The sequence below is a fragment of the Manacus vitellinus genome, unplaced genomic scaffold (assembly GCF_001715985.3).
Source record: "Manacus vitellinus isolate BGI_N305 unplaced genomic scaffold, ASM171598v3 scaffold_28_pilon, whole genome shotgun sequence".
Classification (NCBI taxonomy): Eukaryota; Metazoa; Chordata; class Aves; order Passeriformes; family Pipridae; genus Manacus; species Manacus vitellinus.
Window position 1 is genome coordinate 3,814,005 of NW_021940122.1, and position 26,431 is coordinate 3,840,435.

The window sequence follows — 26,431 nt, forward strand, 5'->3', positions numbered from 1 at the left end:
ATTCTAGAAAACTTGGGGGGTGTGTGGAAATTATTCTTGTGTTTTCATAAAGCTGAAATAATGGCTTTTCCATCTGTTTCAGCTTCTAGAGTGAAGCTGTTGCATAGCTGAACCTCAGAAAAGGCAGACTGATGTACTTCCTTTACTACATGGTGTTGAAACCTGACCTAATGTTAGTACTCAGTCCTTGCCTAAGGTCTTCCTAGATATTACAGGAAGATGAAGATAGGCACCAAGTTTGCACAAGTACTGTTATAAAAAAAAGTATTTTTTTACTTGTATGGTTTTATAATCTTGATGTAGGTTTGAAGTTCTTGACATATGTTTGAAGAGAACTTTTAGCAGCTAATCTGCTAAATCCAAAGAAGCCTATTTAAGTTTCTCAGTTCGACCCCCAGATTTACCATATGTAGCTGTCTAGTTTAGGGAAGGGGTTTCTGAAATGGTTGCTTTTACCCAGTTTTCCTTTGAATCTCATACTATGATCAGATCAGTAAGTTATAAATTCTTGCTGTTGCTGATCATGCTTTGGTTTGCGTGATGAAAACTACAATAAACTTTCTTTGCTTGCTTTCAAGTTACAGTTTTGGATTTAATATAGTGATATTTCTGACCCCGTTCAATGCACCATAAAAGGAACTATATGACATTGACCCGTGAAACCCTTCACCCTGCTGGTCTGAGGTAATGAACCAAGAAGCATTTCTGTTGTAGCTTACTACAGTTAGGGAGATGATATTGTCTGCCTGTCTGTGTGTGTGTGTGTGTGCGCACCTTTGTGAATTTTCCCCCAGATTTGCTTGGTAGATACAAGAAGCATTTCTTCCCTTTGGTGTCAGGGAAGGTACAGGAAGGAGGAAGGTACCTGCTACTCATGTTTCTCATTAGCATGTGAAATTTCATCTGCATCCACGCCCTCTATTTAAGTTGTCAAAAGCTGCAAGACAGCACTCTCCAGTCCAACACCAGTACTCTCTCAATATGCCTGTAACTAGCTCAAAAAAAAAAAAAAAGAGAAAAATGCTAACAGCAAATCTGTTTTGCATCTACTACACTTCTGTCTGTTGCAGTACTTCCAGAAAACATTTTGAATGAGGAAAAATAGAAGAGCAATGCCAGGACCATGAAATCTGTTGGATGTATAGCTGGACAAAAAGTTCCTCCTCTTTCACTGACTTTATGATTTCATGAGTGACCTTGGCATGTTCTCTGTCAAGAGTTCACAATTTAGCTGGGTAAGGTGACGTAGTTTATTATAATAAATTTAGCAAACATTGACATCTATACAGGGAACCTAGCCTCCTTAACATTAGGAAAGGTCATAAATTGCACAACCTTTTAATTCCATGGAATACAAAACTACTGAATTTGACTCACAGAAATAAGTTTTACAAACTGTTGCACGCTCACCTACACGTTAGCCTTCAATGACCACTTTCCTTAAACCTTAAAAAGAAAATAGTCCTCTGGTCTAGAGCTGGTCAGCAGATCAATAGGAAGTAGTACAAGAAACATGATTTTCCAACAACATAACACCTGGTACAGCCTTCATCACAAGCAGCAGCACACAGCAATATTAATCCAGCAAAAATCCAACATCTTACATAACAGCCTGCATCCAGGAATTCATGGTGGAGTTAAGTATAAAGTGCCTTTAAAAGATGGGAATGTGTATTTGCCACCCTCATATATAGATCTTGCACTCATTTAGATTTGGTTAAACCAAGAAGATCCCTGAGTTATGTATAAAAGCAGGCTTTTCAACAAAATTACAAATAAATAAATAGGAAAATCATTGTCACTGAAGGTAATTGTTAAACTCAATTGAAAGCTTTAAATACACCACAAAAAGTCAGTTACTGTAAAGAGCAAAAACTCAAGCCATAAAAATTAAGAAGACTGTCACCAAGAACTCTGTGGTTACATCAAATTTTCAGCTGTAATGGTCTGTGAAGTGAAAGGATTTTGGCTCTAAACTAAATACAGTGGATGTTCCGCATCTGCTTTGCTCTTCTGGCTTCTAATCTAAGCTGCCTTACTCTCTCTTTAGCAGCTAGTTCTGCTGCTCGTTTTTCTTCTCTCTTTCTTCTGAGCCATCTGTGGAAAGAGGACCAGAAGTACTGGCAGTTGCAATTTAAAGTTTTACATCATCCATTCAAAGGAGACTTGCCCCCCCAACCCCCCCCCAAAACTGGAGTCACCCTGTCCTGCAAGGTAATGTTAGGTATCATGGCCAAGACAGTCTAAAAGCTGCCACACCCAAACACAGGAGGCACTACCTTTCCACCCCAGTTCTCCTGCTTCTGCACCTATCTTTACCTCCCCCACTTTGTTAAGGCAGATTAACATTATACTCATTTAATGGACTGAATCAGCCCAAGCCTGCTCCAAAGCAGGCAAAAAGGGTTTAGGGAGAAGATCCCATTTTAGCAAAAGCAATTCGCTATTTCAGCTCAGGTGCTGACAAGTAATTTCACAACAGTGAACAAACAACATTAAGGAGTTGACGTATTTTTGCTAGACTGTAAGTAAGTTTAAAAGGGCATATTCATGCAAACCCCCCCCCAAAACAGTAAGGACTTCAGCAGTAAAAATGTACCATAACTACAGTACCAAGCTATAGACTACAAAAGTTTCAGATATGGTTCCTTAGGAATGACCCTACTCACTCTTTAAAAGCTCTGTCGCATTCCTCTGTCCTTGGAAAAAAGGCAAGTTCCTCAGCTTGGCGTCTCAAAAGTTGTATCTGTCTTTCTTTCATGTGTTCTCGGTGCTTTTTTTTAAGCCATAAATTGTAGGCTGCTTCTGGATCCCTATTCCTCTCCTAGTTAATAAAAAAGACATGTATACATACAGCTTATCATTAAAGGATCTTTATATTAATCACATTATAATAATTTTTTTGAACTCTGCTGGCATCTCCCCTCCACAAAACATACTTTATAAGCAAACTAGAGCATATGCTAATATGGCATGGGATATATACATGAGCCAGCATTCAAAGTGCTATGTTTAAAAGATACTGAAATTAGCTGTTCAAACCCATCACTGCAATGCAGAGGAACTTAAGAACAGTATCTGAATCTCCAGCTTTTGATCAGGTCATGTGCATTAACAAGTTCTGATGGCTAGGAACATGCTTCCCAGAGTTTTCTGGGTGCTTGTTCACTGCAGGGTTCACCCAAGTCATTCCCCTGATAAACAGGAGTATCACTGTATCCCCTGTGATTTTATAGTTAAGTTCACGTATGCCACTTCCACCACTCAAGCCACCCTGCCAAGCAGAACAACCCTAAACATGCAAGTCTATCTGGCTCTTCACTGAAAACAATGTAACAAGAACATTCCCTGTCGCTGTAAATTTTCATACACTTTGCTAAGAACACAGGCTTAGAATTTGGTTTTCCTATTTAACAAGAGCACTGTAGATCCCAGCTTTCCCCTATGAAGATCTTACTTTGATGCTCAACTCTTCCAGCTGCTTTGCGCGGCGAATTCGCTTTTCTTCCTGCAGTTGTTCTTTCTTCTTCTGTAACCAAGCTTTAAAAACTATCTCATTCTCTCTTCTCTTCTGTTCTTCTAGTTCCCTTTGTCTTTCTTCTTCCTTAAGTGGAATGAAAGGTGAATAAACTTAGCTTTTAAAAGAATCATCTTAATCTGCAAAGACCTTCACAGGCAATAAATAAGCCACTGGAATTATATGAGAGACACACTAAAATACCAGTGAAATGGGAATACTCAAAGACTGCATCATAGCTGATACTACCTTTAGGAAGAAATTACTTGGAGCACTTCTGCGGTTCATGACACATTCAGATGCTTTCAGTCTAATCCTTTTTGTGATTACCTCAATTTCCATGATACATCTCCACTCACAGACATTTAAATAGCATCAGGTGAAAACTTTTAAAATTAAGTCTGCCCAATAGCTCAGATTGGCTTAAAATCACTTCAAATTGAGGCAATTTAAAAATGAATGCAGCTCTCAGGCTTGATGGGTGACTAAACCCTAGAGGATATTTAACTACCTATGGATTGCAGGCACTACCTTATAAAAAAGGACTTTTTTCTGGATGTGAAGTTGTAATATGTTTACTTAAGGAGTATTAATAGCTTTGTGCTTTTTTCAAAATGAAACATTTTTTACAAAATGAACTGATTTTTTCAAAATGTAAAAAAGTTTCTTTTAATTATTAATCATGTTTTAGCTGAAAAGAAGTATCTAGAAGGAGGAGAAAAGTTTTCAATGAATGCTTCAGGAAGCTGATTAGGACATTTTTTACCAGGATTTACTCTCTTTGACACAAAAGTTACAATCCATAATCATTTCAACACTTGCAGAAATCTATTCTTCTTGCAAATATATGCCATTCCTCCTACCTACACACAACTTCCAGATTATCCTCTAAACTTACAATTTGTAATTTATTGGAATGAAAGAAACCCCACCAAAATAAAGCAGATGGATTCCAGTAATGTCAAGAAATGTTTCACGCCTGTGAGATCCATCACAGAATGGAAGAATTCCATTCAAGAATGAAGAAATAAGGTAACACATCCTTACCTTTCTGTAAGTCAGCCAACAGAGGAAGAAATTTAGCACATGCTGTTATGAAAATAACCTTCCTTGCCTCCACCACACCACCTTTTACTTTAAATACACACAGCATGGTGTCGAGATCTAGTCTTGTGTGTGCACAGAAAACACATCAATCGCTCGTCACACTTCATACCCCTCATTACTGAGCTAAGCCTCAGCAACCTTTTCAAACAAAGCAGGCTAGACCTATTTCCACAGACAGAAAGCAACCTTGGAAGCTACTTTAGCCAGCTTACTTAGTACAACATGGCACAGAAAAATGGCAGATGCTTCAGGCTCTTTTTATAGAGCATACAAAGCAAGTTATGTTTTTGTAATTGTATCATCATAATGCAAAGAGAAGAAAAACATCTAAGTTTTTTAAATCCTTGGTAAAGATTTCTGAAGTCCTCATTACAGCTGTCAGAGGCTGACTCTCTATTAAATTTTTTCTGAGTAAGGAGCTGAGAAAGAATTAAAAGGGTTCTCACAGTCATTCTCCTGTGTAAATTTTATATTATGACTGAACAATCTCCCATATATTTGCCTAATTCATACTTCACGAGCACCCAACTGTGAACCTGCCATTAACCTGTGGTTAATGTAAATTTCCTGCATTGCAGTGTAATCTGTGGAGATGTGACACCAAGTGCTAAATTGTGGAATAGTGGGACTGTAACAGAACCTAGGTAGAGGCAATAAGCAAAAGCAGTAAGCACAGTATAGCAGAAAGCAGCCTACCTATGAAGGACATATTAAATAAAGACTTAATTTCTCCTCTGAGCAAGGCATGATCCTACACCACTCTGTGGGAAAGGAGCTTTGAAAGATTCTTTACAAATCTCAGAGAATTATTATTATTATTATTGCTATTGCTAACTCTTTTATCTTGGAAAAATGGAATAATGCCCTGAGCACATGATCTCTGTGATGCAGAGGAACAGGATGGCCACTGTGTCTCTATATCTTTACCTCTTTCCTCAGTCTTTCATTCCTTTTTTCTATCTGCTTCCGTAATTCTTTTTGTCTGGGAGAAAGACTGTAAGTGGAGCTTTTCACGGACACATCTGCAGACTGAGTCCTCTGTGGATTCTTCTGTTTTCCCAGACCTCTTGCAGCATTGACAGCAGAATTTGGACGATACTTAGAGTTAGATGGAGGTTTAGGGAAATACACACACTCTTCTTCACTAGGAGAAAAAGTACGTGCTCCTGGTCTTACTGGAGGTATTTCCTTTATTTGAGAGAGAGTGCCAAAAGAATCATAGTGTGATTTTGGAGACACATGGTGAGTTTCAATATCAGTAAAAGAAACACTTATTGGGGGCAAAAAGCCCTGGCTTTCAATATCACATAAACTTAAGAGTTCAAACTTCCCATCTTTTTCCACTAGGATTTTACCATCTGTCAGGTCCTCATCTATGCCAGCACGAGGTGAAAGGGATGTGCTTTCCTGTCCCATGTCATTAGAAATATGCAACTGAGATAGCACACTTGAAACATCATCTCCTCCTGCAAAGTCAGTTTTATAAACTCCAGAATCTTCTAGAGGAGGAACTTCAAGATCCACCAACTCATCCTTGAATTTTAACCTCCGTTCTCTGTTTTGATCCACAGGAGCCTGATTCTCCAGCTCTTTGTTGGCTTCTTCAATCTTTTCTAAGATGTAACGCTTTATTTCCTCATCTGCTATCTCACTCAGTTCATCCTGGCTTTCCAGCTTGGATTCCTGGGTAGAGCTTTCTCCACTGGTATCAGACCCATAGCCCTCCTGTCCAGTATCTGACCTGGATTCCAAACTTTCTTCACTGGTGGAGTATCTCACTGTCTCACTTACTTCTGCCTCTGAAAGCTGATCTAGATTTTCTTCAATTTCCTCAATGACTTCCTCAAAGCTGTCTGCAGCTTTAAGAATTTGTTCTTCGATATCCTCTTCATTTTCTTCAGGAGTCTAAAAAAATTAAAATAAACTAGTCTCTTCTCTCAACAAAGAACAGTATCAAAGAAAGAGAAAAGAAACAGCAACAGAGAACAGCAGTACTAACTACTCTAATTCTAAACAAGGCTGTCAAATAGTGCATATACTAACAGCTTTTTTTGGCACTAACAACTCTCTTGTATTTTCTCCATCTTCACGTTTGCGCAAATTTTAACTAACCATGGCTTGTGCATAAAAACAAGGGTAAAATCAGCATAAAACCTGAACAAGTGTTGCCCAAAGGAACTCAAAAGCACTTTTGAAACAAACATTATTTTCAATGAACACTGAATTTTCTGTTTTAAGGCAATTATAACCAAACCAGTTAGTTCACTGAAATGTTTTTCACTACAATCCCAAATAACCTTCCTTGTCAAAGTTCAGTGAATGTACCTACACATTTCAAATGATACTGAATTTTGTGCTTATGATTCCAAATACTACTCAATTTTGTCTTCTATATAAGACAAGTAGCATTTAATGTAACAAATACCTCTCTTTCAACAAGGTTTCCTTTTTCTTCTTCATTGGTTAGCCATTCCAGGTCTTTTTCAAAATCATCCTCATATTCTACATTTTCTGTTAAATCGCTGATATCTGCTGGATCTCCTTGATCTTCCGTTTCGCTCATTTTGGTGATGTGTTAGAGTAGTACTACAAAAAAGGAGAGAAAATAAAATGTTTTAAAACTCCAGTGGCACACAAATATAGAACACTGGTATTTCCTCTGGCACCCACATCAAATTTGTGAGCAGTATCAATACAACCACGTTAGACAGTGCCACAGCACATCAGGACTAAGGATCACTGATGGTTTATAAATGTGAATGATTTTGGCCTTTCCAGCTCCTGCTACTAGGAGAAGATTTAAGTTAAAGCAAATTAAGGTGACTTACAAGTCCTAGAAGAACCATGTGAGCCACAGCTTACATTAGATCAAATTACCAAAAAGCTTCTCATAATGACATATTAAAATAAGACATTCATTGACTGGACTCCTGACAGAAACCTCCTGCTAGAGTGCCTGAGCATTTACAGCAGCTTCCAAACCACATCCCCTCCACTAGTAATGGGGGCAAATAAAGTTACACAGACACCACCTGAGACTGCTGAGAAAAATATTCAGTTTTGGTTTGAATTTCTGAGAAGGGTAACAAAGGGAAATACTCATTAAGCTGTTAGTCAGGCTGGATATAGTCATACTCATGACAAAACTGAAGGTGAGCTACTGTAAGGACTGAGTCTTTTAAACAATCTTGGGACTGCTAGCACATAGATGCCATCAGCTCCTGAAGGACTGCTTAGAAGCCGGTGCTTGGTGCTCCAGGCTGACTGCCTGCTACCCCTCAGCTCAGCTCACTCAGTAGGAGGTATCTGTCTCCATCTTAAAGACACAAAAGACGTGGAGACAGTCAGCAGCCTAGAGAGCTGATCCTGCTCCTTTGACAGCTTTAACCACTCATAATTTCCTCCCTAATTTGTTTATTACTGTTTACAAAAGCAATATGGAAAAAAACCCTCTTGATTATTTGAACGTTCGTGTCCTCTTTGTACCCTCTGCTATGGCTGGAAGGTGCCACTTCTGAGTGTCTCTCTAGTAGGACAAATCCATGCCATTTACAACATACTAAAGATCATGATTGTTTTGACAGGACAAGGAGTAAGGGGTACAAATTGAAAGAGGAGAAATTTAGGACAGATATTAGGAAGAAATTCTTCACTGTGAGGGTGGTGAGACACTGGAACAGGTTGCCAAGGGAGGTTGTGGATGCCCCAACACTGGCAGTGTTCAAGGCCAGGGTGGATGGGAACTTAAGCAACCTGGTCTAGTGGGAGGTGTCCCTGCCCATGGCAGGGGGTTTGGAACTCGATGATCTTTAAAGCTCCTTCTAACTCTTAACATTCTATGATATGAGCATTAGCTTATGGCAACGCAATATGGGTGTAAGAGTTAGCTCTGGATGGCCCTGGAACAGCAAGACAGCTCTTGCCATATGACCATCCTGCCCTTCCAGAATCATAGAACCTCAGAATCAAAAAGGGCTGCACCTGGAGTTTCCAATCTGTCTATGCATTCTGCAATGCATTTTGTAAAAACCCTTTCATCCAAGGAAGAGTGCTGCTCTTTTAGACTTCAAAATTCAGTCAAGATTTGTCTAAGAGAAAAAAGTGGTAATAGAGCTGGGCATTTTTTGCTGCAAACTTGTACAGAAACTTTTAAAAGGTCTTTCTTTTCTTTGATCCATACGCTGTTCGAGAAAATCTGGCAGTTTTTTTTTTCACTTCTTTTAAGCTATCACTTGCCACCAGAGTCACTCGTTCACGCTAGATTTCTCAGAATTTAAATTTTTAGAGCTCTTTCAGCCTGTTGCCTTGGCTTTCCACGCCATGTCTATTTCGATCATTTTCCTGCACCACCTCATATGACATGTAATGATTTTTGCTGGAAAATGCTCTTTCCTTCACAAATATCGTTGGTTTGGGTGGTGACATGTACCTGGGTTCTTAACAGAGGTTACTTTGCTCTCGTACATATTGAGCACAAAAGAACTATTTCTCTATGACTTCATCATTATGGTAAGCGGACAAAAAACCTGCACAGCTGAACTGTGCCTTTAACAAAACACATTCACATTAGCCTGTGGCACTCAACACAAACACTGAAAACTGTTCAATTCATTTAGTTAGAGTATAATAAAGGGGACCAGCATAAAAATCAACTTCTTCTATTGTAAGATAAAGTAGTCATGGCTGAAGAGCGAATTTCCAGTTCTACGTCCTTGTTTCATAGAATCACATAAGATAAGGACTGGAAGGGACCATAAAGATCACTTTGTTCCAACCTCCTGTGCCATGGGCTGGGACATCTCCCACTAGACCAGGTTGCTCAAAGCCACATCCAACCTGGCCTTGAACACTTCCAGGGATGGGACATCCACAACCTCCCTGGGCAACCTGTTCCAGCCTCACCACCCTCACAGTAAAGAATTTCCTCTGTCCTAAATTTCTCCTCTTTCAATTTGTACGCATTGCTCCTTGTCCTGTCACTGATGAAGAGTCCCTCTCCAGCATCCCTGTAGTCCCTCTCCAGATACTGGAAGGTGCTATGAGGTCTCCACACAACCTTCTCTTCTCCAGGCTGAACACGCCCAACTTTCTCAGCCTGTCTTTGTAGCGGAGGTGCTTCAGTCTCCTGATCAACTTTCTGGACGCCTTAGGACTTGCTCCAGCATGTCTTTCTTATGCTGATGGCACCAGAAAATCCGGATTCAGCTGCTATTCTATTTGGGGTCTCATGAACTAAAGTGATTCAGCTTTAAGAGGGACCAAAAGTATTCAGAAAATCTCAGACCTTCATTTCCACCTGCTTCTGTTCCAACCGGGGTGTGTCTGTGGGGGGACTGTTCCGCACACCTTAGTGACACCTCTACGTGCTTACACTCAGGCACCGCCACAGCAAAAGGCGGGATACAGCGATGGATTTCTGTCGCTTTGTCCCTTCGCGCTAAACCATGCACACACACACACACACATACAGGCACACAGACCCGCAAACCCGAGCCCAGCGCCGTTGCGGTGTGGAAGCTCCTCACCAGCACCCCCTGCTCCGCTCGGACAGCCGGCCCGCCCGCTGCCCGGGTCCGCCGGGTCGCCGCCGCTGCCCGGCCCCGGGGCACAGGAGGCGCCGCCGCCCGCCGCGGCGTTGCCGTGGCACAGCGGGCCGCCCCCCCTCACCTCCCTGCGGCGCCGGTCACCGCACGGCGGCTCCCGAGGGACAAACGCCCTCCTCCCCGCTCCGCTCCCGCCCGCCGGGCACGGCGCTGGAGAGGCGCCGCCGCCCCGTTGCCGTGGAGACGGGGCTCCGCGCCGCGACCCCCCTCCTTGTCCCCCCCTTCCGTGTGACACAATTCCATTTAACGCCTGGGGATTGACGGGAAGCAGAACACTGAGGGGCGCCGGGGGACATCCCCCCCTCCCCAGGAGAGCGGCCGGCGGCTCTCCCTGTCCAGATGAAAGCCCTTGGATGCTGTTAAATTATGCACTTGCCAGGGAAGAGCCTCGGTTTCTGTGTTGTATTATTCATGATGAGCAATCGGATCAGCGCAAGAGCCAGCAGCGTCAGAATTCGGGCTTTTGTTAATCACGGAATTATAGAATCACAGAATGGTTTGGGTTGGAAGGGGACCTTAAAGATCATCTAGTTCCAACCCCTCTGCCATGGGCAGGACACCTTCAACTAGACCAGTTTTCTCAGAGCCCCAACCTGGCCTCGAGTGGTTCCGTGGATGGGACATCCACAATTTCGTGGGCAAGCTGTTCCAGTGCCTCACCACTAATGACAGACAAGCAGTGACTCTCCAGAGAAACACCTCTCTGTGTTAACCACACTTTGCTCCTAGAACTTGGAAACGGGGAGAAAAAAAGAAACAAAGAAAATCAGGAAAACATCCTGAATTAATTCCCGTCTGGAAAAAAAAACAACAACCCAAACACAAAAAAACCCACCCCAATTTACCTTCAGGGCCAGGGAGCTGGCAGAGGTGTCAGGCTCCTCAGTAGAGCTGAGGGGGAGGTGGCACATCACAGCCTCCTCTGTGGGGGACTGAGCAGCCCCTACGGGTATTGGATGCCACATCCCTGTGGTCAGCAGGTCCCCAACAAGCTCTGTGACCATCAGACTCGCCATGGAGCACACGCAGGGCTCCCTGCAAGGGGAAGCAGCTGCCGGCAGCTCTCCAGGGTGACCAAGGTTCACGCAGCATCACAAGATGCTTCCCAGCACCATATTTTGGGGGATGACCCTCCTCAACCCTCCTGCCAGAACGTGGCCCTGGGCTGTGGCAGCATGACCCCCCCGGGGGTGGAGGGAGGGAGTTGTCCTCATTGGCAGTACTGACATGGTGCCTACCACACTCTCTTCACACAGCCATGGCTCCCAGTTGGAAATGAGTACACTGGCACAGCAAAGTGAAGGATGACAGTCTACAAGGCCACAGACCTCAGAGGGCAGGATCCCTGCTGTACTAAAGGGTTAATGTTAATGGAAGAAAATACATGCAGAAAACAGCCACGAAGCCAGGGCTTTGATAACTCTCAGAGTAACTTGAGTAGAGTTACCCTTTCACTCAGTCACATGGGATAGAAAAGCTAAACCCCTTCAAGGTGGGGTTCAGGAGATCTCTGAAGACATCTGTCATCATAGGCCACATGCCATGGGAGGAGGCTGGACTCCACTACCTCAGGATTTCTGCTTATTCTACACCATATAGCAAGAAAGAGAAACGGGTTTTGTTTCCAGTGGGCTGGAAGGACTCCCTAATATTTACTGGAGATAACACTTGGGTATGGTTCTTGCTTGGCAATGGTTCTTTCTATACCTGGAATTACTTCAACCACTGACCTCATCTAGGGCATGCAGTTATCCCACCCTTGCAGACAATACACCGAGTTTCTGATTTTCCACATTTTACAGATAAGTGTCATTGACAAATTTATAGCACACTAAAATTCAGAGAACTTGGCACAATACCAAAGCTTTCCACTCTGCTTTTTTCATAAGACTATCCTTCAGCTTAAAAGCCAGTGCTAATGCTTTTATTCACAAGAGATGCTTTATTTGACTAATAACAAATCAGCATGATTAAGACAAGGATTAGACCCCATTGTCTGAATATCAAGCTGTGATGCTTGGTAATGATAACTTAATGATATGAGGTCAACCTAAATTCATGCATGCATTCATTAACCCACATGTCATTAAATGTAGGTTTTCAGATGTTCCCATCTGTGAAGAAGCTACAGAGAATGGTTATGAAAAATGCTATGAAAACAGCAGCTAAGCAGTGCAGGGCTCCAAGGACCAGCCCCGACATGTTGGCTGCTCTTTTCCATGTCACTAATGCATCAGACACTGTTCAGGGAACACTGTTTCACGCAGAGAGAGTACATTTCACAGAGAAAGGCTGCATAACACCTCCAGAGTAATGGTGAACAAGCACCTTACCACCTTTGTATGTTATGTAGGAAACAGTTGACACTATTAGAAGCCACTGGGAACAGGGTCCAGAGCTCCCAGTTCCATAGCCAAATTCCCTCTTTCTTTCCCAGTACTTGGCTGTGATCACACCAACAGAGAAGAAAATGCAACCCCTTCCATACGGAGCCCTTCCCTTTCCCTGAGCACCACCAGAGCAGCCAGCTCTGTCACATATGCACACAGCCACAGCAGGGTTGAGTGTAGCCCTGCCATGCCCTGGTGGGCTCTCACAGCCAGTGCTAGCCCAGAGGGACAGCAGTGGGTGCTGCTCCCGAAACAGCAGCCTTTGGCAGCTCTTACTATTCTTGCTTTTTGGACAGAACAAGCCCAGCACATCTCAATGTAACAGTGATCCCAGGAACTAAACCCCCTCTTTAGCTTTAGTCCAGGAATTGTACTGTCTTGATCTTACCAGCAGGTAAGATCTGATGCAGGACACACAGATTCAGTAGTAACACTCACCTCCAGCAGCCCGGAGCATCAACTGGAACAAAGAAACAGCCACAGCTTCCCAGGCAGAGCTGTGTATTTATCTCATCTCCATCAAACTGCACTGCATGCTGTATCTCCAATGCAGAAATTCAGCTCCTTCACAGCAGCTGTGTGTCCCTTTCCAGCTCTCTCAGCTGTACACGATGTGGCAGGATGAGATGGGAGGAGCAAGGAGGATTGCCACTGTTGATGTGGACTTGCTTCTCTTGAAGTCAGGAGCAGCCTCAGGGTTCTTGTCACAGCACCTTGCACCAGCACCGCATGTGAAACATTTGAATCCACCTGAGAGGGTAATGCTATATGCCTGTATGAGCTACTAGCTGCCTTCCTGACATATACAAGCAGAGATTTTAATCCCTCACACTGTTAAACTCATCCCTGCACAGCTTACTCCTGCATTCACCCAGGGACGGCAGATGAATGAAAGTCAGAGCAAACTGGACATGCTGACAGTCCTATCCTTCCTGCCTCGCAATAAAGCTCTGAAGGAAACAATCCTAAAAACGCCTCCCCTCCCCCTTTCCTCCCCAGAACACCCCTCTTCTCTTGCCTTTCGGGTTGTGCAGAGGGCTTGCTGGACTACTACCCACACCAACCTACATCAAACTGGCAGCACGTACTCAGAGATCACTTTGCCCTCCAGCCCACCCTGTACTATGAGGTGCAAGACATCTAGAAGCACAATGCAGGGACAGCTTTCCAAGGCAGACAAGTGCGGGTATGCCAGGATGCAGAACTTACAGCATTTCTTCCTTAAGGCCTCAATTTTGTAATTAGGTCAATGTAAATAAAAAGGTGCTCCTGCATGGCAAACCTACACCTGCTCTCCCCTGCTGTCACCCTCAGTGAGACTGATGCATCCTGACCAGGGTTACCCTACATCAGTGAGTGATGACTTACCTCACTGGACCAGTCTGCACTGGAACTGGAGTTCAGCAATTAAGAATCTTTAATACAAGACACTTGCACAGAGTTCTGCAAACCTACAGAAGCCAGCCAGTTATTACCAGCCTCTTGAAGACTACCTTCTTTTTGCGTGTTTTGTCCTATATTGTTTTCTTCTTTGTTACAAAGATGCTCAGAAAAACCTGAAGCAGCAGTGCTGTGGATTAGCAAGGTATCAAGATAGAAAACAAACACTGGCCACACAGGATATCTCGAAGTAGTTTTATTTAACAAAAATATCTATTCAATTAGAAACCAACAATGTCAACATGGTTACAGAATTTCATAGGCATCATTAACTCTGCATACAGCTCCAGTCAGGCTTTATAGTCACCTCATCACCACAGCAACAGCACAGTTAGGAACCTGAACAACATCCAGGTATGGCTCCCATACATTAGCAGACCTGAAGATGTACACAGTGTAGTATGCCTCTCTATTGCAGTTGCCACAGTTTCATTACTTTGGTAGACAAATCATTGCTATTGCTGTAGTTTGTTAGTTAATTTTTGGCTTGCTTTTAAAATAACTGGGCTGTTCCCCATCAAAGATTTGCTCTCTGTATGAAAAACATGATTAAAATTGAGCTGCTCCTTTGGGTCACTTGACAAGAGTGCCATACACCCACTCCTCTGGCCTTGCTGCAACTGCCATCAGACCAAGGAACTCAAAGGACAGACTACCTCTGCACCAGGACAGCTCATCAGCTAGCATTTCATGGCTTCAGATTTTTTTTTTAAAACAAAAAACAGCAGAGAAAGGAATATATACATGGGTGGCTTCAAGTTTCCATTTCAGGATAAGGCTGAAGTTTACGTCTGTAAATGCCAGTGCAGCTGAGCCCTCTTTAGGGGACTGTTTTAGGAGGCAGCCTGCAAACACAGAGAAGCTTTGGGGAGTGGGTTACCCTGAGCAGCCAGCCTGGAAGGGGTCCCCAGGCCCCAGATCCCAAACACATTAATCATTCACCTTGTGTGATAAAGGCTCAGGTTCACAGAAAATGATGAGAAATGTCCCAGTCAGAGGGAAAACACCTTCCCAACCCCAATGCTGTGAAGTTTCCATGGCACTAAAAGCAAGTGATGAACCAAAGCTGCTTCTTCAGCTGAAAGTAGGAAGAACCTCTAACCAACACACAAAGAGAAGGCATGGAGGGAAGCACGACGTGTTGCATCTTCTCCCTTGCCAGCTCTCCTGTACACTTAAAATCACCACAACCTTCACAGCAACAGGGACAGTCCACAGGCCATTTCCACAGTATACTGCAGATATCTGTTGCTGTGCTGATCACGGCACCTGAGTATCCAGGTGCCCAAGCCCAGGACAACTCTGTGCAACTCCTTCCCAGTGTTGAAGCAATTTAGAAAAAATAAATTATTTTTTAAAAAGAGACATGATGCAAGTCCCAAATTGCTTAAACTGGACAAAACAAAAGGACTGCCCACTCCAAACATTCATTGTTCTGCTCACGTGGAAAGAAGAGGTAGCATTAGTGGACAGAGACCCATCAGAAGCATAAAGGCATTTTATAATAAGGGGGAAAAAACTGATAGACCATAAGTCATCATTTTTCAAAGCCTCAGACAGTCAGTGTGCTAACTACCATAACTGAAGGTGTCTATTTAGTCATCAGAGTCACAGTTCTCTAAGGCCACAAAGAATAGCTTAAAATCCTGCAAGTCACCCTACTTCTTAGTGCTAACATCCACCATCCCACTGAAACAGTTCAGCCCCCAGGGTTGTGAAGCAGTGACTCCTGTAATCACAGAAACCTGCAGCCCTAAAGGACAAACGCAAAGTTGTCTAAGGGTCCCTTGGATTAGCATCTCGTCTATTTAAACTCCCTCTTAACTTCCCCTCCAGCTTTACAATCCTTTGGGTACTGGCACAAGTAGTTTTGCTGATTACCAGTCCAGCAGTGTTACAAATTGCCCCAGGACACAGTTATGTTTTTGGGGAAGCACCATGATCAGCCATGGGCTGGCAGAAGGGGCGACAGAAGACAGGAGCAGGAGAAACAAACAGTACAAGCTCCTCAAGGAAGCATGTGCGTGTGCAGAAACATTAGTGTACCAGTCCTCAAAACGGAGCACCCAGCATCACAGGGTAGCCCCAGTGAGAGCCACACTGCAGAGCACAGCCCTAAGGCCACCTCCTGTCCCAGGCCTGGGGCTCTCCACAGAGAGGTCCATTAGTGTGCCCTCACTTCTGCCCTGCAGCAGCACCTCAGTGACAGAGAGAGCAGCAGTTGACTAGACAAAGCTGCCTGTAGACGGACAGCCTTAGACTAAAACCTCCCAGGGTTCTCATTCTTTGAGAAAGCTTTACTGTTCTTTGCTGCACATCCATACATGCAACAGAAGAACGAAAGGCATTTTAGAAAGAAGATATTTGTTCTTACTTATGTAAGAGCTAATACATTTGCCTTCTAAAATGTGCTACTAATATAGTATAAATATGGATCAAATACCGTTTAAGGTGACTGCTTTGGGAAGAAAAGGCAGAGATTAAAAATAGATCTATATCTTCATATGTAGTCACCAAGAGTCTTCGCTTGGTGCGCTACTGGCTTTCAGGAGATCTGCTTTGCATCTGCTCTTGTCTTCTGTAAGCTCTCACAATACTGCATATGCCACTGACCAAGAACACCAGTGAGATGACCGCAAAGTAAGAGGCGTAAATCATGAACTGCAGAGAAAAGGAAAAGAAAATAAAAAGAAGTGGTTAAATCAAGCAGTTACCAAATTTATAAGAAGGTTAATAAATAAGCTCCCTTCCTCCTCTAAAATATCAGAAATCAGTGATTATTTCTCTACATACCCTTGATCCAGAAACAGGCAGCTGAGAAGCTTTACAGCTTGGTTTACCTTCCTCCCTCCCTGCCTTCCATCAATTGAGGTAAGAGCATCTGTCATACCTGGGTGAAGATGTCCAACCCAAGCCCACTGGCATCCACAACAATCAAAGTGAGCACAGTCTGAAGTGCTAAGGCAATGAAAGTATTGACCCCAAACACCAGGGCATACCGCTCCACGCTGAGATTTGTAGCGATCTGGAACCTGGAAAGAAAGGGATGACCAGAAACATAAGGACAGGGGAAAAAGAGACTGCACAAATGGGAGGGATGTTTCTAGACAACTATGCAGCCTTAGGAGTTACATGGACCAGTCCACTATTTTTCACAGCTAAATTACCTTGCACTGATAGTGTACTTTTCTAAACAGGTTCATGATGGACTAGAAGCTAAAAGAGAACCTTAGATACATGCAAAACTTTAAAAAAAAAAAAACAACCAAAAAAACCTTAAAACAGCACTTTGGGAGCTCTCTGGGTTTCTGTTACTGAAGTAGCCCTCCAGTTCGATGTAAAGGGTCTCATCATGCAGACATGATACAACACACTCTGATCTCATAGAGATGCTGGCAGTCTCAAAGTGTCAATCCATTGCAGTGTGGTCCATAACCTCTGGCATCCTCCTAACCAGAATTCCCTTTGCAGTTACCAGTTTCAGCATCACTCCTCATATTGAGCTGTCTCGTAGTGATTATGCATGTGTGGTTCAACAACAGTGTTTTCCTCCCCAAACTGACAAATAACACTGAAGAAGTTTTCCTCCTTACAGGTTAGGAAGAGTTGATGCTTTAACACAAAGCATCATCCTCTCCTCATCTGTTAACACTTCACTCCAGCCATGTCTGTAAAAAACATCCCCCTGGCAAACAGCACTATATAATATTCAAAAGTAGTCAGTTTAGTGTCATAAGACTTTTAAGCTTGGGCATGCTGCCAGCTAAATATATCTCCAGGCCTCAGTTTCCAACCAGAATCACCACACAAACCCTTGCAATAGACTCTTGTTACACAGAAAATACCCCACTTTCACAACAGCTGTAACATTGAGAGCAGTTTGTATTAAAAAAGATACTCACGTTGCTATCGTGATTAGCATCATGTAGATAATTCTGAAGACAACATAGGATCCATAGCACACCCAGATATTATGAACAGTGTCCATGACATATACAGCAGCAGCAATGAGAAAGGAGAACAGGGCAAGTGCCACTTCACCCCACATTGCCCAGGATGTTTTTATGTGACCCACAACAACAACTGCAACAGCTCCTGTGAGAGGAAGGAAAGCATAACCATTAGTAATTGCAGTTGGGGCAATTTGGAGACCGTGTATTAGGAGCTGTACAGCCCTGACAGCCAAACATGATTGAAGTGGAGGACATGAATGTGACCACCTTAGAGGCTCTCCTTCCTGACCCCTCCCTTGCCTGGAACCCTGTAAACTCCCACTCGCTTTCACAGAAAGACAAAAAAAAAAATACGAAGGTCAATGCTGACGGCCTCTGAAGTCTCCTCTCCACAGCCCCAGGACTCAGGCCACTGCTGCTTAGTTCTCTGCACTTGACTGTGGCAGTGTTGTCAATTTGGCAACTTCTGTTGAGAAATGCAAACCCTGGTTCTCAAAAGCACTCAGCTAATTATTTTGTGCTGCTTTAGGGGGGTAGGAAGACATTACCTACTTTGATGCACAGCTGTTAGAGCTCTCTCCTTGGAGGCACAAAAACCTACATTTACTGTCATCAGCACATTGGGTTGTAAGAGTAAGTAAGAAGAGGAGTCCAAATCCACATCTCCTGGGATGCAGCCTAATCACAGGGTACAATCATGCACTACTGATTGTGCAAGAACAATCCTTTGAAATCAGAACAGGTTTGTAACTCTGACTGGATTTTATGAAGGGGAGATGGGGAGAGAAGACAGATCACAAGATGGAAAATATGTGATATTTCATGCAAATCAATGAGCAGACAAGGTGTTCATGCAGAACCACTGTTGTAGCTACTGAGAAGCCTAAATACATATTACATTAATAGAAAATTCCCATTTGGGGTAGGCCTTGTTCTGCAAACAAGCCAAATAGCAACCAACAGCATAACAGCACCGCTGTACAGAGCAAACTAGACAAACAGCCTACTGACAAAGGGAGGTTTACTGGGGATCCGTGAAAAACAGGATTGTATTCAGCATTATAAGTACAGAAGTGCTATAGTGCAGCATCTAAGCTCTTTGTAGCCCTTAGATGCCCTATTATCTTAGAAAACCTTCAAGCACACCAAGACTCCTTGTGTTCCATCAGTGTGCACAAGCCTGTGATCCCATCAGGCCTCACATCAATCTTGCAGACTACAGAAGAAGGGAGCTATGCCAAGGGAAAGGAATTTATTACCCCCACTAAACTCTTCTTCCCAGTGCTTGCTATGACACTATGTGACTGACATTTGAAAGTCTGGCTCCCCTGTAGCAAAACCCTGAGATGCAAAAAGAAGGTAAAGTCCTAGGGCCTTCTTCCTACTTGTCTTAGCAATTCTGAAATTTGGGAACAGACATGACTCTCTGGGATCTCATGGCAACTCATGAAGTTGTGCTCTCCCTATGTGTAAGGGTTGTATCAGCCTGACACCTAATTAAGATATTCAATCTGTGTCCTGCCATGAGACACCTGCAGCTGATCCAGTTGTTTCACAACCCAACCTGATAAAGGACATTCCCAAGAAAGTGCATGAATGCAGCTTAACAGTCAGCTGACCTCCCTAGAAGGAATACTATTTCTCTTGCCCAGGACAGGAAGCCAACAGGGACGTGAGTCACCTTGCTCAACTTAAACCCTTCTGCAGGGCCACACAGGCAAGGATGGCAACACCATCTGACACAAAGGTTGCCAAACACTGCTCATAACTAAGAGTGATGAAAGTGATGAAAATGATGAAAAATCAGATCTGGGATGCACCAGGAGAGGTATATCTACTAAAGGGAGAGGAGTAAACAGTATGTTCTTCTGTAAGTCTGAGGCTTCACTGAATAAAGCCGACTGCAGCTCCAGTCACCCACCTTCAAAGACAATGGAACTCAAACTCAAGGTTTGGTGCAAAGAGGACCTAATAAGATGATGAAGAGAACAAAAAGCTTAACCTTACCCAAGAACACTAGAAAAACTTGATTTCTTTGGCTCAGAGTAAAGATTTTGTGCTAAAATACAACCATGGCATGACATCAGAGATAAATAAACTGCTCATTAATAAATTTTAACTGGAAATCAGAAACTAGAGCATTTGCTCTAGTGCCTGGGGAGTCAGGTCACTGCATGCTCATCCTTAACAGGTCCCTTCCAGTCCTGATATACACTTGAAGCTTTTAGTTGTGACTATTACTTCACTAAACTTTACTTCTTTCAGGCAATTAATCTGTGTCAACTGAAAGGATCTTCTGGTTCTGTCTTTAGAGCAGTTCAGGGCCAGAGGCTAATTTGCTTTCAGAAAACGTCACCCAAAATGATTCAACCATTTATAAAAAAGATACTAGAGAAAAAAAAAATCAAAATGGGAAACTAAAAACTCCAGTTTTACAAGAGTTTAGTGCCATCCACCTTTTTTTCTAACAGGTCCATTGTTCATAGGCCTTTGAAAAAGGACCTTTATAGTAAAGATGTTTGCGGTAAGGTTTGAAAAATACTCCTCCTTTCTTTTTTCTTTTCTTTTTCCATTTTTTTAAATCTGCTGACATTTGACCACATTATGGGTCTTCCTTCCCTTGATACCGATTCTTTTCCTTCCTGGGAACAAGGCAGGATGGTAGAGGAAGCCAATTCAAACAAGAAACCAGAGCCATAGCATTGTGCTAGGATGGAGGAACAGTGTATGACTGTGCTATTTAAGTGCAGGTTTAGCACACTAAGGACTACTGAATAGCCAAAGTCTTCAAAATCAACTTGCCAACAGTTCCAAAGCCAACTAACAATAGGCTGTAGACCAGCTTTTAGAACTATAAACCAGCTACAACATCCTACCAAACTTCAAGAGGCGGGTGAGTACGCCCAAGAAAGTACTAATAATTTATTTGTATACCTTGGTTTCTTTTGCCCCCAAGTACGGGATGTCCACAGCAGATGATGGAACAATGAGTCCATCAAAGAAAAGGAACATGCTGCAGCAATATCTAGAAAGCCTCTCTAAGGGTAGGATAGCTATGTGAAAAAATTATTGTCCTAGTTCTGGTAATGAAACAGTATTGAACAACTTAATAAACAAATGTTTGTGTTGACTGACCTACCTGTCCCTTTCAAGTCGACCAACTTCTTTCATCTTAATAGCTTCTCCTCTTAACAGTGCTGAAATGACTAAACATGGCTCACTGCATGCTGTATGTGTACAGGAAACCTTCATATGTTCCCTACACTGCTGAAGGAAAACCAAAAGCACAGGACCTTTAGTCTGATGCTAAGTAATTAAACCAAGCATAACTCCACTGCCATAGTGACAGCCAAGAACACACAGCCAGCCACAGGCCTGAAGCCTTCTGCCAAATACTTCAGAATGAAGACTGACTTGGGAGGCTCCTTTAAACACCTACGTCCTGGATTACAGGAATCAGAGCTGTGTGCAGTGACTAACTCAACACTGAGCACCCTAGCTGTGTCTGTCAGGGAAGCTTACCTAGGAGCGTCGAGGCTGCCTCCACGGCACCGTTGTAGATGTCTGTGCTATGAGAAGGCAGCACCATCTCCCACAGCCCCTGAGCGTAGTTGATGACCTGGAAGTATCCGCAGGTGGACAGTGCCCACCACACGGACCAGCAGAGCATGGTCCGGGAGGAGTAGCACTGCAGGAAGTCCCGCCAGAGATCCTTGAGCACCTTTACGATGTCTACTTTCTGCTCCTGCATAGATTGGAGAAGGAAGGGGACAGAAATGTAAAGTTTTTGTTTATAAATACTTCACACTGACCCACAAAACTGCCCGTTTCAGGTGGTCTGATCACTGATGAGTGACAATACCACTCTTGGACACAAACCTCCACACAGTAATGAATAAAAAGCTTCCTCATCCCACAGTCTCAGGAACTGGTCTCTGCACTAACTAGGGCCATCCCCTTAAGTGCAGAGAAAGGGTTCAGTCCCAAGCATCCCTCCATCTCTAGCTCTCCCAATCGGGGAACAGGAACTGCTGATGTTATATGAGCAACAGAAAGGTACCAGAGAAGAGACACAGAAGAACAAGACACGATATCCACTTGGACAAGACAGGATCAGAAGTCAGCCATTTAAATCATAAAGGCAAAAACCATCACTGCCACTTTTAAGTCATGATCCAAATTTTGTAGCACAAAGAACATGAAAGAGGAGTATATCTCCCCACAAAAAAAGTAGATTTTCATTGGTACTAACATTTCGAGTTTATTAATATTCAAAGAAGCAATCTCATTACAACACACTCTACCCCTGTTATAGCTCACCAAGGCTTCAAGAAGGTGAGAGATATCATCTGGGGATCTGAAGAGAAACAGAAGCTACTTCCACCAGACACTGCTGTCACAAATGGCAGCTCCTGTACATACAAGTGTCCTGACAAATGGCATGAAATTAAGTGCCCTGTCAAATGGCATGAGGTAAAAAAATGAATCTTTCCAGTCCAGAAAGAGCACACTAGGGGGCAGACCCTTAAAAAATATAATTGAAAATAGATCAATTCTAACAACAGGGGATGACAACAATCAAAATCGCTTTTTACATGCACACTGTTACAGTCCTGTTCTTTACCAACTTATGTCAACAACAGCAGAGGAAAAGAGCATGTCTACTTCGTAGACAAGAGTTTCTGATAACATTTGCTGCATGCACACATGTACAGAGTCTGTGCAAACAAGCAAGACCCTTCTTGGGTGACTCAGAGGAGCAGTTAGACTACTTATGTGAGACTGGGCAGAGCCCCAAGGCCCACCCAGCATCTCTGGCCCCTGTGAACCTGGATTCCCCGCAGGGAAACACACAGCAGTGTCACAGGACTGAGCTATTGCACATTGTGCTGTCACAGGTCCAGTTTCAGCGTGGTTTCCAGACAGCAGCAGCAACTTTGGGCTCTTGGCGGTATGCCCTTTGCCTGGGGGAATTGTGCAGCGTGCCTGGGAAAGACTATTTTCCATGAGCAATAAAACTCATTTTACAGTGTTTCTACTAACACTCCCAAAGACCACAGCCTGAACCCTGTCCTGAACTTGCTTTCTTCCACCCCTTAAAGGGTCACTAATTTCTAAGCATCTTCATTAAACACATGAAGTTCCATTGGTGCTTTGCCAATGGCATAACTCTTGTTCTGCATACAGAGACCATTCCTCCAAAGTCCAAGAGAACAACTTGGGAAGAGGTCACCTTGTGACAGTGTGACCTTAGCACATAATGCCCACACAGAAGATTTCACATGAAGCTCAAGTTTAGGCACAGGAAAACAAGGGAAGGGAACTAACTGTCACATACACTGCAAAAGCTGATTCGGCACATTCAGCCCAAGCATGTGCCTGATAAAGCAGAAAGGCCCATCTGCCCTCCTACCACCTGGCAGTGCTTCTTCAGTATAATTATTCCTACAGCCATTCATGTTTGTGAGATATGGTTGTCGTTACCTCAGGAAGGAAGACTATCATCACACACCAGTGTGACGATAGTCTCAACTTTTAGCACCAAGTATAACTGAACTCCGGAGAGTTACACGGGTGTACTTGCTCCTTCTTTAAGCTATTCACCATTACTTTGGAACCACATGTACTCTTACAGGGTGGGAGTAGGATAAACAAAAGGGATGGATAAGTTATATGTTAGTCATTACTGGCACAGAGCTTGTCTTAACAAATGTCCTTCGGCACACAAGCATAACACAGTTAGAAACACTTTTGCTCACACAAGATCGTGCTGGATGGGGCAGGATTAAGTCCCTGGAATGTTAATACTTTTAATTCTCAGCTGTAGCTGGAGAAGCTGAAAGCAGCCCTGGATGCTGCCTCCCCCAAACAAGCTAACTGTGGCTTACTTGCTAAGTGAAATACCCACTGCTGACTAATCCAATAGCCGTGCTTACCTTCTGGCTTGTTCTCAGAACAAGCAAGGCCTCCTTCTGTCCAAGGAGCAAGGCTGACCTTTCCCCAGGCCCTCAAATCCCCCTGCTGAGAATCCCCCTACAGGTGTTTCCCTGGAGCAGTAGAGCAGTGACCTGCCCAGCAGGCAACTACACACACACATTGGGCCTCCAGACTGGAGGCTGCTCACTCATCACCTTGTGGGACCCAACACATCCCATCACCCAACAAGGGTGTCTGCACACTTGTTTCCATACAAATGACTTTGCTAGAGGTTAGGCAACCTACAAAAGCCACAAGTCAGGGCACTACCTCAGTGCTCTCATGGGCTGCATTAAGCTGCTATTATGCAAAGGTGTTTCCTGTAATTTATCTGTATTCTGACCATCTATAAATCATCAATGTCTGTCTCCAAGTGCTCTCAAGAATTACTGCAGTTCCCTTCCTAGACTAGTTTCCTTCCAGGATCATATGATAAAACCCAATTACTACACAGCTTATTACTGCACAACTTGCACAACAGTCGAAGAAACAAATGTCAAAATGAGAGTGCAGGAAGAATTGTCTCTTTTCTGCAAGTCACTGATGCATCCAGAAGCACACACAGAATCTGTATATATACTGAATTTTTAGTGCCCCAGAGACATCCCTTGCTTTTGTACCATTGAGTGGCAATTTGATGCCCAGAGCATTTTAATTATAGCATTGGAAGACATGGAGAGCAATTTCAGAAAACTAAGGAGCAGCCTACCATGCTCAAACAGCAAAAGAATGCCAGTAATAATTTTCCCTGTGCCATAAATAAGGAAAGTGGGCTAAGCAAACGGATACTTTTTTGATGTTAGATATTACATCTCTACTGCTATGTACATATATGCACATATGCATGTGTGACAACCACATCAGTATGGCATCTTCTCCTTAAGAAAACCCAGGGCACAACTCACCTGTTTCTCTGCTGAATGACCCTCCCCATTTAAGGGAACTTTTGTCTCATCCTCCCAGCCAGGTGCACTCTGCACATCAGGATGATCTTGGACGGCCGATCCATTTTTACAGTCCATCACCTTCATTTCACAGCTGAGCTGTTGACTCGAGACGTGGTGAAAGAAAAGGCTTTTTTGTGGCATCGGCAGAAACCATGCTGTGCCAAAGGCAATGGATATGCTGGTTAAGGAGATAACGTTCAAGCTGAAGAGGGACCATCCTGCCACCGACACAAGGACCTGCCCGGACACCGAGCCCACCGTGTAGCCCACCAGGGTGGCGCTCCGGCAGTAGCTGGTGACCTTCTGGTACAGGTTGACATCGACGACGCTGTAGATGTAGGAGTAATAGGCGATGTCGGTGGCCGTCCCCATCCCATAGAAGAACTCGAGGAACTGGACGGCCCGCAGCCCCTGGGCGTACAGCAGCATGAACCAGGTGACGATGAGGCTCAGGCCCTGCAGCAGCACCACGGGCTTGTACCGCAGGTAGTCTGTGGCCAGGAACACCGGGAACAGCAGCGCCAGGTAGGAGTAAGTCCACACCGGGTAAATCTCGTTGAACACCTGCGGGAAGGAGAAGGCGGCGGTGACCCCCAGCACCCACAAACTAAACACAGACACACCGACAGACACACAGACACACCCCGCGGGGGTGCGAGGCGCCCGGGGCCGCCGTACCTGTGTCTCGGAGAGATTCTTGCGCGGCCCAGCAGGTAGCGGGTGAGGAAAGGTCGGACGGCCGCACGCTGCAGAAGAAGCCGTAGGCGCAGAGCAGCCCCGTGGGCAGCGCCAGCAGCACACGCCGCCGCCGCCGGCAGCCCGGGCGGAGCGCCGCGCCGGCCGCCCCCGGGGGGGCCCGCCATGCCGGGCAGGGCAGGGGCGGGGGCCGGGGCCGGGGCCGGAGCCGGGGCGGGGTGAGGCGCTGCCGGGCCGACGCGCTCCGGGGTGGCGCGGGCCCGTCCCGGGTCACCTCCCGAGAGGCGCCTCCCGCCGCGTCCGGCGGAGCGGCGCCCCAACCCCATTGGCCGGCGCGCGGGGCGGGGCGGCGCACCGCCCTCTGATTGGGCACGGCCACCCCTGTGGGCGGGGCCGGCAGCACACGTGCGCGGGGGGCGGCGGGCGGCCGGCCGGGGCTCCGCGGGGGGCACTGTATCCCCAAAATTCCTCATCGCCCCGTTCCCCCGAGGGGCAGGGCTGGGGACAGCCGTGGGTCACTCATCCCCCAAAATTCCTCATCTCCCCATTCCGAAGGGCAGGGCTAGGTACCCCCATAGGTCACTCTCCCCCCAGAATTCCTGATCTCCCCGTTCCCCCCAGGGACAGGTACAACCCTTTCCTGAAAACCACCTCAACAAAGAAGTGCTTCTCCTGCTGTGTTGTGCTCATTCTTCCTTTCCTGGCCCAAGCACGTTCAGCTGCTGACCCCTGCCACATTGTCCTTTAGCATTATAAGAGCTGGAACGGCTTCTGTGGTTTAATGAAGCAGCACCCTATTCAT

At 44.6% G+C, this 26,431-nt stretch overlaps 2 protein-coding genes across 2 annotated transcripts; both read right to left on the bottom strand.

The window, feature by feature from the left end:
- Positions 1–1,236: 1,236 nt before the first annotated feature.
- Positions 1,237–10,175, bottom strand: CCDC181 (coiled-coil domain containing 181). Its single transcript, XM_029960685.1, is given in 7 exon segments — positions 1,237–1,987; positions 1,989–2,097; positions 2,670–2,824; positions 3,458–3,604; positions 5,552–6,529; positions 7,050–7,210; positions 10,150–10,175. Coding segments are annotated over 6 exon segments (1,581 nt in total). The 5' UTR covers positions 7,188–7,210; positions 10,150–10,175; the 3' UTR covers positions 1,237–1,933.
- A 4,069-nt stretch (positions 10,176–14,244) lies between these two features.
- SLC19A2 (solute carrier family 19 member 2) lies at positions 14,245–26,102 on the bottom strand. The gene is given in 10 exon segments (XM_029960632.1): positions 14,245–16,718; positions 16,948–17,089; positions 17,960–18,152; positions 21,533–21,755; positions 24,892–25,497; positions 25,612–25,643; positions 25,646–25,666; positions 25,669–25,722; positions 25,725–25,871; positions 25,985–26,102. Coding segments are annotated over 10 exon segments (1,662 nt in total). The 3' UTR covers positions 14,245–16,592.
- Between the last annotated feature and the right edge of the window lie 329 nt (positions 26,103–26,431).